The sequence below is a fragment of the Tamandua tetradactyla genome, chromosome 7 (assembly GCF_023851605.1).
Source record: "Tamandua tetradactyla isolate mTamTet1 chromosome 7, mTamTet1.pri, whole genome shotgun sequence".
NCBI lineage: Eukaryota > Metazoa > Chordata > Mammalia > Pilosa > Myrmecophagidae > Tamandua > Tamandua tetradactyla.
The window spans coordinates 109,739,861-109,752,056 of NC_135333.1; the positions used below are offsets into that span (position 1 = coordinate 109,739,861).

The 12,196-nt window shown below is 39.3% G+C and overlaps 1 protein-coding gene across 1 annotated transcript in view; it reads right to left on the minus strand.

Annotated features, from left to right (window-relative positions):
• Positions 1 to 6,862, minus strand: part of DDX23 (DEAD-box helicase 23) — a 14,356-nt gene extending 7,494 nt beyond the window's left edge. The window contains exons 1-3 of the mRNA XM_077170755.1: positions 6,761 to 6,862; positions 2,743 to 2,951; positions 2,196 to 2,306 (exon numbers count right to left, since the gene is read on the minus strand). Of these exons, the coding sequence (XP_077026870.1) occupies positions 2,196 to 2,306; positions 2,743 to 2,951 (320 nt within the window). The 5' untranslated portion in view covers positions 6,761 to 6,862. The remainder of the gene's footprint in view (positions 1 to 2,195; positions 2,307 to 2,742; positions 2,952 to 6,760) is intronic.
• Positions 6,863 to 12,196: the final 5,334 nt, after the last annotated feature.

Consider the following 12,196-nt stretch of genomic DNA (forward strand, 5'->3'; position numbering starts at 1 on the left):
CATTATACCAGCATCTCCTTTTCAGAGACTACCTTCTGAGGAAAAAAGTCTTCACTACTGGCGTCAAAAATAAATCCTCCAGGGTGCACAGGTGGTTCAGTGTTACAATGCTTGCCTTACATGCAGGAGATCCGGGTTTGGGTCCCAGACCATGCACCCAAAAAAATATAAATAAATAAATAAATAAATAAATCCTCCTAAAATACTCAGAAACCAGATATCCGATAAGGGTTTAATATAAAGAAATCTCACAATTCAACAAAAAGACAAACAACCCAACTTAAAAATGGGCAAAAGACATGGATAGACACTTTTCCAAAGAGGAAATACAAATGTCTAAAAAGCATATTAAAAAATGCTCAACTTCACTAGCTATTAGGGACATGCTAGTTCAAAACCACAATGAGATACCATTTCACACCTACTAGAATGGACATTATCAAAAAACAGAAAACTACATGTGCCAGAGAGGATGTGGAGAAATAGGTACACTTATTCACTGTTGGTGGGAATGTAAAACGGTGTAGCTACTCTGGAAGATAGTTTGGCAGTTCCTTAGGAAGCTAAGTATAGAATTGCCATATGATCCACCAATACCGTTACTAGGTATATACTCAGAAGAACTGAAAGCAGGGACATGAATAGACATCTGCACACCGATATTTACAGCGGCATTATTCAAGATTGCCAACAGATGGAAACAGACCAAATATCCATCAACTGACAAGTGGATAAACAAACTGGTGTATACATACAATGGAATATTATGTAGTATAAGATGGAATGAAGTCATGATGCATGTAACAACATGACTGAAAGTGGAGGACATGTTAAATGAAATAAGCCAAAAACAAAAGGAAGTTCTGTATGGTCTCACTAACACGAACTATGAGTAAATTCTGAGAGTTAAATTCAAGAACAGGTTACCAGGAGATAGAAAGAGGGTAGAGATTGCTTAAGGGGTACAGAATGTTTAATAAGGGTGATAATAAAGGCTCAGAAATGGACGGCACAATACTGTGTTGCCTGTAGCACACTATTTTAAGTATAATAAACAAAGCTGAACATCAGTATGGCTGAAAGAGGAAGGCTAGGGTCGTGGATGTCACAAAAAGGACAGCTAGAGGATAAAAACCAGTACTGTATAACTTAATGAAACCCAAAGTAGATGATGACAGTGGTTAATTACACAAATATTTACAAATATAAGAAAATTTTTACATGTACTAAAACAAATGCCTGTCACTATTATAAGGTGTTAATAATGGGGTTGTATATGGGAAAAAATACAATTAATGCAAACTAAGATCTATTGTTAACATTAACAATGTTACAGTCTTTCATTAATCAACAAAGGCACTATACCAAAGCTAAATGTCAATGATAAGGGGATATGAGGAAGGGGTATGGGATTATTTTTGGAATGGGAATTTCGGTGATTGCGGTGGTGAATGCATAACTATGTAATTGTTCCAGAAGCCAGTGACTATACACTTAGGATGGATTGTATGGTATATGAATAAAAATGTTTAAATAAATAAATAAATAAAACCTCCAAAAAACAGTTATACATTGAAAAAAATCCTCCTTAATTTTACAACACACAATGAGTGAATTTAGCCTTCATGGCTACCTTACACAGACCTGTACCAGTTACTACTATATATGCCTCATTTTCATTTTTCCTTCTTAACCATCTCAGAAATCATTTCCCCAGGCCTGCTATTAGCTTAATCTACAATAGAACTAAAACAACCCTACCATATTTCTGTTTTGAGCACTATGTCCTTGCCATGATTGTTTACCTACACATTCAAGGTCTGATAAGAACTTTGCATTAAAAGTTTGCAGAGGAAAGACATCAAGACACCGGGGCATGAAGGTATCCCAACAAATATATCTTGTATATATTTGTATGACTGATCTAATAGAGAAAAAGAAATGTTTTATAGGTTGGTAACCTTTTCAAACTAATTTCTAAACTCTAAGAACAAGTTGATCCTCAAAGAGTTGTGACTTCACTAACTGGTTATCCTTTCGAAAGAAGACAAGTACTTTTAAAAGACAGCTCTGCAATAACTATCAATAGAATCCATTAAGAGAAATTTACTACTCTATGAAGCTAAGCCAGCTCAGATGTGGATAGGAAAAGAGAAATGTGTTCACCTAAAGCCCATTCTCATTCCCTCAGGTACCTGGAAAGTTTACGGTCCTTGTCCCGTCTGTGCCCGTCCTTGTCCCGATCTCGGTCCTTCTTGTTCCGATCTCGCTCCTTCTCTCGTTCTCGTTCTTTGTGCCGTCTTTCTCTGGAAAACAGAAAATTTAAGAAATCACTCAATATTTTCAGAGTATCCTACTTCACTGCAGCTCTCAGAAAGTTCCCATAGTTTTTCTCCCCAAAATAATGTTTATTAAACTGCAAAATGTGTTTCTTGGGATAATTATGAGCAAATTCTAAGAAGATCTAATAGATCTTAATGTAAACGATAGACCAGAGACTATTTGATCAGAAGACCCACCTTCCTTGATCATCTGGGTCTTCATCTTACACGTTCCCTCTCAACCTTTTAAGAGCTACTGAGGAAAAAGTGAAAATACTTGCAGATTCAACTGGGATAGGGATAGAGAACTATGTAGAAGACTAATGTCCTAATATTAGTTAGGACATCCAGGGAACTGAGAATGAAGAAGTTTGAAATGTACTATCCCTTCCTATGAAAGAGACTTACAAAGTTACTTTACCTTTCTGTAGATTTGGAACGGGAACGGGAGCGAGAGCGGCTGCCTCCTCGACGTCTATCCCTTGAACGATGCCTCTTCCTATCTTTAGATGGGGAAGATTTCCTGTCCCGGTCTCTTTCCCGCTCTCTGTCAGGAGTCCGTGATCGCTTCCTTTCCTCCTTGGAAGGTGATGCATCACGGTCCTTCTTGTCAGCCAGCTCTCCTGCCATCTGTCATGGATAAGAGAAGTACTTATAATGTACTAGGTACTAGCCTAAAGTGCTTATCTATAATTCACTTAATCTCAAAAAAATCCTATGAAGTAGATATATTAGTATGCCCACTTTACAGATGAGGAAACTGAAGCTCAGGTATATAAAGTAACTTGCCTAAGGATACTCAGGTAGTAAGTGGCAGAGTTCCAGGAACTCTGGTTTCACTGAGTGAACTCAGTTTGTACTCTTATTCACTACATTGCACTGTCCTTCTGTGATTTCTTTATGAATATATTCATGTCTAAATCAGTACATTGAGTATGCCACATTTCTGTAATTACACCCCAAAACAGTATTAAAAGAAGTGTTAGGGAATGAACAATGTACCATGTATCTCTAGAAACATCTTGTATTGCGTTCTTAAATCTACTAGGTCTGCCAGCCCACCAGGATACATACACGCCTAAGAGAGATAAGGCCTTTTGAGTACATAAAGAAGAGGCAAGAAAAAGTTTAATTTTGAGATTTGGAATTATAATCAGCACCCCAAAGAATGAGCGTCAAGGAAAACCTAAATTTAAATAGATAAACAAAACCATTTTTATTATGGGTAAAAGAAAAATGACCATCAAAAGAAATGTACCAGGGCGGGCCACGGTGGCTCAGCAGGCAAGAATGCTTGCCTGCCATGCCAGAGGACCCGGGTTCAATTCCCGGTGCCTGCCCATGTTAAAAAAAAAAGAAATGTACCAAACACGAGTAGTCCCAGAAGTCCTGACATGCCCTATTTGTACTTTTCATAAGTTTGACAAACTTCAACATTACCCAGTCTCATAAAAGGTTTAAGCAAGGAATTTATTCTGTTCCCTTCCTGCCTGGGGGACAAGAACACTGTTGACTGTCCCTTGGACTACTTCAGCCAGGAGTTAAAATGACAGCAAATCTGAATCTTCCTCTATCCATCATCATCATCCTTAAGGCTTAGGATACATTTCTCAGAACTTACTTTATACCCAGCTGGTTCAGCTAGAATATCAGTTCCCTAAACTTTAGCTTGCAGTCCCCTTTTTCATGCCATCCCCTGCCATGTATCTTCAAAAAGGAAATTTAAAAAGGTGAGAAAAGAAAAAAGAATGCATAGCACTTAGAAAAGGTGGAAACAAGCCACTTGAATCTGACAATTTCCTTAGAAATGACTGAATGTTCTATAATCGAGAGACCATGTATATCACCTGGAAATTTTATGTCTCCTACTTATAGCCCTAAAGAAACACTCTAGAGGAAAGGCTACCTGCTCTATAAAGGATCCTAAACTTCATTCATTCTTTCAATGAATATTCATTGAGCACCTATTGGTGCCAGAAACTATTCTACGTGCTGGAGATTCAGCAGTAAACAAATCAAAGACTCTACTTTCTAGTGTGGCTTACAATAAATAATTAGGCAAGAGTAAGAACACCAACAAAGTACTAATGAAGAAAATAAAACAGTGATATGATGAGAAAGGGAACGAACAAGAGATAGAAAGCTTAGGAAAGAATTTTTTAGATTACATTTAGGCTGAGACTTGAACAAAAGGAGAGATAGCTATGCAAAGATCAGGGAAAATAATCTATTAGGTAGAAAGAATCACAAGTACCGAGGCACTAGGGCAGGAATTACCTTAGTATGCTTGCTAATTAAAAACAGACCTGCGTGACTGAATGGCAGTAACCCAGGGGAAAAACTGATTCAAGATGAGGTCAGTGAGGTAGGTAGGACTCAGATCATGGAAATGTGTTACAAGCCACAGCAAGGAATTTGGATTTTAATCCGACTATGTGAATGTTTATGATATGATATGGTATAATTTAACATTTTAAGAGAATTACTTCAGTAATTTGCAAGAAAATATGTGGGGGGGGGCAAGACTAAAAAAATAACCTCTGAGAAAACTATTACAGTAGTGTATGCATAAAACTGATGGAAAAATAAGAATAAAAAATAAATAATGGGGGGATAAGGGGTAAAAAAAAAATGGGTAGATTGAAATACTAGTGGTCAATGAGAAGAAGGGTAAGGCAGTTTGGGATGTATGAGTTTTTTCTTTTTCTTTTTTTCTAGAGTGATGTAAACGTTCTAAAAATGATCATAGTGATGAACACAGATCTATGTGATGACATTTTGAGCCACTGATTGTATACTTTGCATGAACTGTACATGTGTGAAGATATCTCAATAAAAAAAGAAAGAAAGAATGGTGGCTTATTCTAGGAAGATGGCAACGGAGATGGAAAGAAGTAGACAGCTTCAGGGGATGCTCTGAGAGCTCAGTTGACAGGACTTACTGATAAGGAGAAAGAGGGGAAGAGCAGACACAAATATAACTCCTAAATTTATGGTTTGATCAACTTAATGGTTAGTGGTGGCAAAACTGAACGAGAGAAGACTGAGAGAGGAACAGATGAAAGAGGAAATCAAAAGTTTCACTTGGGTTGAGTGTGAGATGTTAATAAGAGAACAAAGAGGAGATTCCAGGAAGGCAGACACATATGCAAATCTGGAACCCACGGGAGAGTTCAAGACTGGAGACAAAAATATGAGTCAATCAATACATTAAGATGGCTTTTAAAGTCATGGCACAAAATATTATTTAAGTAGACAGAATAGTTAACTGAGCTCTGGGGTACTCTGACATTTTAAGAGGTCAAGCAGAGGAGAAAGAGAAAAAAACTGGAAAAAAAGCAGTAATGAGAAAAGAGTAAAAAGGAAAGTATAGCACTACAGAAGCCAAAAAAGTGTGTCAAGGAGGGAGTAATCAACAGTGTCAAATACTAATGAGATGGAGAAAAAACAGGAAAGAGAGAAGTTAGCAATTCATTCGGAAAAACGGAGATTGCTAGTGACCCTGACAAAAGCTATTTCAATTCCACAGAAGGAGTAAAAGCCTGTGTGAAGAGAGCTAAGGAGAGAACGAGGAGAAAAAAATATAGACAGTAAATACAGACCATTTTTATTACAGGCTTTACTTATCAAAAGGGCCAGATAACTAAGCTGCCCTGGCTATTGATTCCCTGTCAAACAAACCTCCAGATCTTTGAGTTCCTCAGTTCTTGTAAGGTAGGGGCAGATTTTTTCGTTCAAGTAAGTATTTTTCAATTGTCTACTATATGCTAGGCACCATTCTAGGCACTCTGTGAGTTACAAAAGGAAATCAGGAAGATCCTACCCACAGGAAGTTTATAGCTCAACAATGGGGATTAGACACAAGCAAATAGATGCCAGGGTGAAGACTCAGATAAGTATTACCGGAATTCAAAGGGGTTTTAATTCCGTTTGTGAAAGGGGAGTTGGAAGGTTCCGTAGAGGAAATAGTTCTTGAGCCCTTAAATATAGGTAGAATTTCATGATGTGTAATTGAGGGCGAAGAAAGGAAGTCATTCCTGGCAAAAGAAATAATACAGGAGGAGCAGAGGCGGGAAAGCATGCACTGGTTCTGGAAGAAAAGCCAGAGTGCCAGTTTGGCTGCAGCAAGAAGTACTCGAAGAACGAAGAAACCAAGTCGAACTGAACAGGGAATATCAAGGGGCTATGCCGTGGGCAAATGTCTGGGCCCCTAACAACGTCGACCCGCGTCTAGGGTCTTGGCCTGGACCCTAGGAGCCAACACTTTCAGCTAAGGGCCCGCGCCCCTCAGCTTTTGCCCACCAGAGCTTCCCACGCTCGTGCTCCTTCCCTGAGGCGTACTTCCCCACCTCACGCCGGAAGCAACGGCCACCGCCGTGACCCCACTCTCGCCCGCTCTTGCAAGGTACTGAGAACCACCTCTCTCGCCCGGGACTCACCACCCTGAGTGTGAGCCGCCCAACGCGGCCTTAACGTCGCCGAGCAGTCGCCATCTTTCCCGTTTCCTGGTCACAGAGTTGAGCCCCCGGCCGCGCGGCAAGCTGGGAAGGCGAGTTCCGGGTCCTGAATGCTGCAAGTCAACAATAGGGCCTGGAAACTACCAATCCCAGAATGTACGGCGCGAGCGCCGACCCCGGCCGCGGGGTCTGCTGGATAATGTGGTTCGCCAAAGTGTTTTGCGTCTGCAGGAGGAGGAAGTTTCGTTGGGTCGACTTCCCGCGTGGAGTTTTCCTGTCGCGCAGTCTTTCTGGAATATGCTGGTCTTCCTAGGAACTACAGCTAATGACTCTCATGGCTTGTCCCTTAACAGCGGAGAGATTTAATGATTTTCTTAATTATAAAAGTTAACTGCAGCAATAACAACAAAATACTGTTTCTGAAAAAGCATTTTTACAAAAATTCTGAGGTAGAAGAAGATTATTAGCCCCTTAAGCTAAGGGTTAAGATACGGGAAAGAGTAACCTAGTATTTCACAACGAGGATGGATCAGTTCTTCCTTGTGCGGTACTATCCCACGCTTTGGAGGACATTTAGCAACTGTGACCCTGAAGGAGGTAAATGCCGTTAACAACCCCCTGTTATAGTGACAACTCGAAATAAGCCCACATGTTTCCAGCGGTCATCTGGGAGAGTGTATTTGTCCTGCTTGTGATACCTGCTGTCCTTCAGCATTCCAGACAGGACCTGGCTTCATTTTCTTGCCCTTTGGGATCTAGCCAATTGTTGAGCTATCTTGGGATTTAGGCTTTGTTCTCCCTCTCCCTGAGCTCTTTTACTCCCAAATTCTTTTTCTCTTTGGTCTTATGGTTTCATAATATTCCCTAAAACCAAACTAAAAAACAAAATCCATGCCACTTATAGGACAGTTTAAATACCATGCATGAAGTATCTTGTGCCTCCTTCCTTCCCATTTTCTCATCATCACCTTTGTTATCGCAACCGCACGGGGCTGTGGGTCCCGCTACTCTCTCCAAATATGCTTCCCATTCTTCTCAAACAGAGCTTCGAGATAAATGCAAATACTTCTGAAGCCCTGAGCCTCGCACACAGTGGCTCAAAGTAACCTTGGGAGTTACTCAGAACTCTGCTGCCTTTGACCTGCTCCTGACTTCTACCCAAAGGGAGAACAGAGAGAAAGGAAGTCTGAGATCTACTAAGTGTACTACAACCAGTGAACACAAGAGGGCCCTCCACTCACAGATTGGAACCACAACTGAAAATCAGACCTTAAGAGAAAGCTGGAATCTTTAGAGCTGCAACTAGCATGCGCTGAGAATCTTGTAAGTGTCGAATCCTACACTGAACATGTTGCTTTATGTTGAAACAGCTCGAAGGATATTAAGGAATGATGAGAAGGAGAGAGATAAAGGAAGAAAAGAAAGACAGATGCGAATGGGTTCAGGGGGTCTGAAGCTTAAATCTACATCAGACATCAGACAACTTTATTCTCAACCAGATCCCAGTTATATACCACAGGATGTCAATAGATACGCAGGCATTTCCTGAGGGAGCAAGATTCTTATCTCACAGTGTTCTTCATACTTAACATAACTGTTTTGGGTAAACATTCTCTTCCTCCCAGACTGCTCTACATAACAATCTCCACAGTTTACCGCCGCCATCCTGAGGCCAGCAGCTTGCAACAAATTCTGTAGGTCTTGCTTTAAACTCTTGGCTTCTACATGGACACTCAACCCACCTTACTTAGTTCTCATAACCATATGAGATGGCTATTATCTCCATTTTGCCAATGAGGAGGCTGTGGTCCAGCAAGGTTAATTTTGCCTTAAACACTTAGCAAGGTTGGAGCCACTATAGCCCCTTCCAACATGGTAAAGTTAGAATGGGCATAGCCTGTATACCCCTAAAGAGTGCCCGCCCCTTCTCTATATAACTCCCAGGGGTGTGGACCTCCCTGGCAACATGGTACAGAAATCCTAGAATGAGCTGGGACTCAGAACCAATGGATTGAAAAAAACTTCTCAACCAAAAGGGGGAAGAGAGAAGTGAGACAAAATAAAGTGTCAATAGCTCAGAGATTCCAAACAGAGTCAAAAGGTTATCGTGGAGGTTATTCTTATGCATTAAATAGGTATCACCTTTTCAGTTAAGGCATAACAGAGAGTCTGGAGGGAACTGCCTGAAAATGTAGACCTGTGTTCCAGTAGCTATGTTTCTTGAAGATGATTGTATAATAATATAGCTTTCACAATGTGACTGTGTGATTGTGACAACCTTGTGTCTGATGCTCCTTTTATCTACCTTATTGACAGATGAGTAAAACATACTGCATGAAAATAAATAATAAGAACAAAGGAATGTCATTATTGCAGGGTGCTGAAGATAGATGATAATTAATACTTTAGAATGTCACCTTATGTGTGAGACTAAAGCAAAAAATGTTTATTTGTTACAAAATTTATATTTTGACAAGAGCATTTCCTAATACAACTCATGTAGATAGTTTGATTGAATGTCATAAGTACTTAGAATCTCAGGTAGGACATGAGATTTTGTTGGTTTGTCCAGAGTGATGCCCCGATGAATCCCAGAGTGATTTGATCAGTGAGTGGAAAAGTATTTGCAAGCCCCCTTCAGGGAATGGTGAGAGTGGGGAGAAATTCAACTTCCCCAAGTTGAATTCTTGATGTTCTCACAAGCAGTGTGGACAACCAAAGCTGTAGGCTGAGCCCCCAGTCTTGAGGTTTGTTCATATGAAACTTGACCCCACAAAGGATAGGTCAAGTCTACTCAAAATTTAGGCCTAAGAGTCACCCCCAAGAGAGCCTCTTTTGTTGCTCAGATGTGGCCTCTCTCTCCAGCCAACATGAAGAGCAGTCTCACCACCCTCCCCCTCTCTGCGTGGGACATGACTCCCAGGGGTGTGAACCTTCCTGGCAAGGTGGGACAGAAATCCTGGAATGAGCTGAGACTCAGCATCAAGGGACTGAGAAAAACCCTAGAATGAGCTGAGAATTAACATCAAGGGATTGAGAGAACCTTCTCGACCAAAAGGGGAAAGAGTGAAATGAGACAAAGTGTCAATGGCTGAGAGATTCCAAACAGAGTCGAGAGGTTATCCTGGAGGTTATTCTTATGCATTAAGTAGGTATCACCTTGTTGTTCTAGATGTAGCGGAGAGGCTGGAGGGAACTGCCTGAAAATGTAGAGCTGTGTTCCAGTAGCCATGCTTCTTGATGATGATTGAACAATGATATAACTTTCACAATGAGATTCTGTGAATGTGAAAACCTTATGTCTGATGCTCCTTTTAACTACTATATCAACAGAACAGTAGAACATATGGAATAAAAATAAATAATAGGGGGAACAAATGTTAAAATAAATTTAGTTTGAAATGCTAGTGGGAAATGAAAGCGAGGGGTAAGGGGTATGGTATGTATAATCTTTTTTTTCTCTGTTATCGTTTTATTTCTTTTTCTGTTGTCTTTTTATTTCTTTTTCTAAATCGATGCAAATGTTCTAAGAAATGGTGAATATGCAACTATGTGATGATATTAAGAATTACTGATTGTATATGTAGAATGGAATGATATCTTAATGTTTTGTTAATTTTTTTAATTAATAAAAAAAGTTTATAAATAAATAAATAATAGGGGGAACAAATGTTTAAATAAATTTAGATCGAAATGCTAGTGATCAATGAAAGGGAGGGGTAAGGGGAATGGCATGTATGAATTTTTCTCTGTTGTCTCTTTATTTTTCTGAATTGATGCAAATGTTCTACGAAATGATCATGATGAGGAATATACAATTATGTGATAAAAAAGAATGTTCATATTGTTTGTTGATCGGTTTTATTAATAAAAATTTTTTAAAAAGAGTGGAAGAAAGATCAAAGGGGAGAGTGGAGTTATATAGAGAAGGTAGAGTTTAACACATAAGTATGAGGGCTGAATCATTATACTGATGTTTCTTTTAGTCTCCAGTACCTTAGAAGGTAGAAGGTAGAAACCTAAAATTGTGGAATTGTAACCCATACCAAACTCTGAAATCTGTTCTACAATTAATTGTTGCGATGTACTTTGAAATTTGCTTTTTTGCATATATGTTATTTTTCACAAAAAAGAAAAAAAAGAGGAGGAATATAACAGAGAAGATAGGATTTAACAAATGAGTATGACTGCTGAATCATTATATTGATATTTCTTTTGGTCTCCTGTGTCTTGGAGCAGCTAAAATAAAAAAACAGAAAAAACGTGGAACTGTAACCCAAGCCAAATTTTAAAATCTGTTGTATAACTACTTCTTAAAATGTACTTGGAAATGTATTACTTTTTTGTATACATGTTATATTTCACAATTTAAAAAAAAAAAGGAAGATGGAGCCAGAATTCAACTCCAGAATCATCCAACTTCAGAATCTATGCTTTCCCTATTTCCAGGCTACCATTCTTCACCATCCTTAAAATTAAGGGAATTGAAACCCAGAAAGGTGACAAAGCTTCTCCAGGTTCGTAGTGGCAGAGTTCCCCTAGTACTTGTGCATACCTCACTCACAACACATATAAGACATATCAGCTTAAAGGATATTTGCTGTTTGTCTTACTCTGCTGGTTCTTTTTTTTAATGCAATTTTATTGAGATATTTTCACATATCATATAATTATCTAAAGTATACAATCCATGGCTCACAGTTATCATCATATAGTTGTGCATTCATCACCACAATCAATTTTAGGACATTTTCATTATTCCAAATAAAAAATAAGAAAAGAACACCCCAAATATCCCATACCCCTTATCTCCCTATTCATTTATTTTTTATTCATCTTTTTTGTACTCATCTGTCCTACATTGGATAAAGGGAGTATTAGTCACAAGGTTTTTACAGTCACACAGTCACACCATCAAAGCCATATAGTTATACAGTCATCATCCAGAACCAAGGCTACTGGAGTACAGTTCAAACAGTTTCAGGTATTTCCTTCTAGCTATTCTAATATACTAGAAACTAAAAAGGAATACCTATGTAATAAATATATAAGAAGAACTTCCAGGGCAATGGTGGCTCAGTGGCAGAGTTCTTATCTGCCATGCTGAGGACCAGGGTTCAATTCCTGGTGCCTGCCCACGCAAGAGGGAAAAAAAAGAATAACCTCCAGAATGACGTTTCAACTCTGTTTGAAATCTCTTAGCCACTATAACTTTGTTTCTTTTTTTCTTTTCCCCCTTTTGGTGAAGAAGGCTTTCACAGTCCTGTGATGACAGGGCCAGGCACATCTATGGGAGTCAGGTCCCACGTAGTGGGGGAGGGTATAGTGAGTTTTATTTGCAGACTTGACTTAGAGAAAGAGGCCACATTTGTCTGCTGGTTCTTTGGAGATGGAAACAGAGGGACTGTTGCCCTAGAA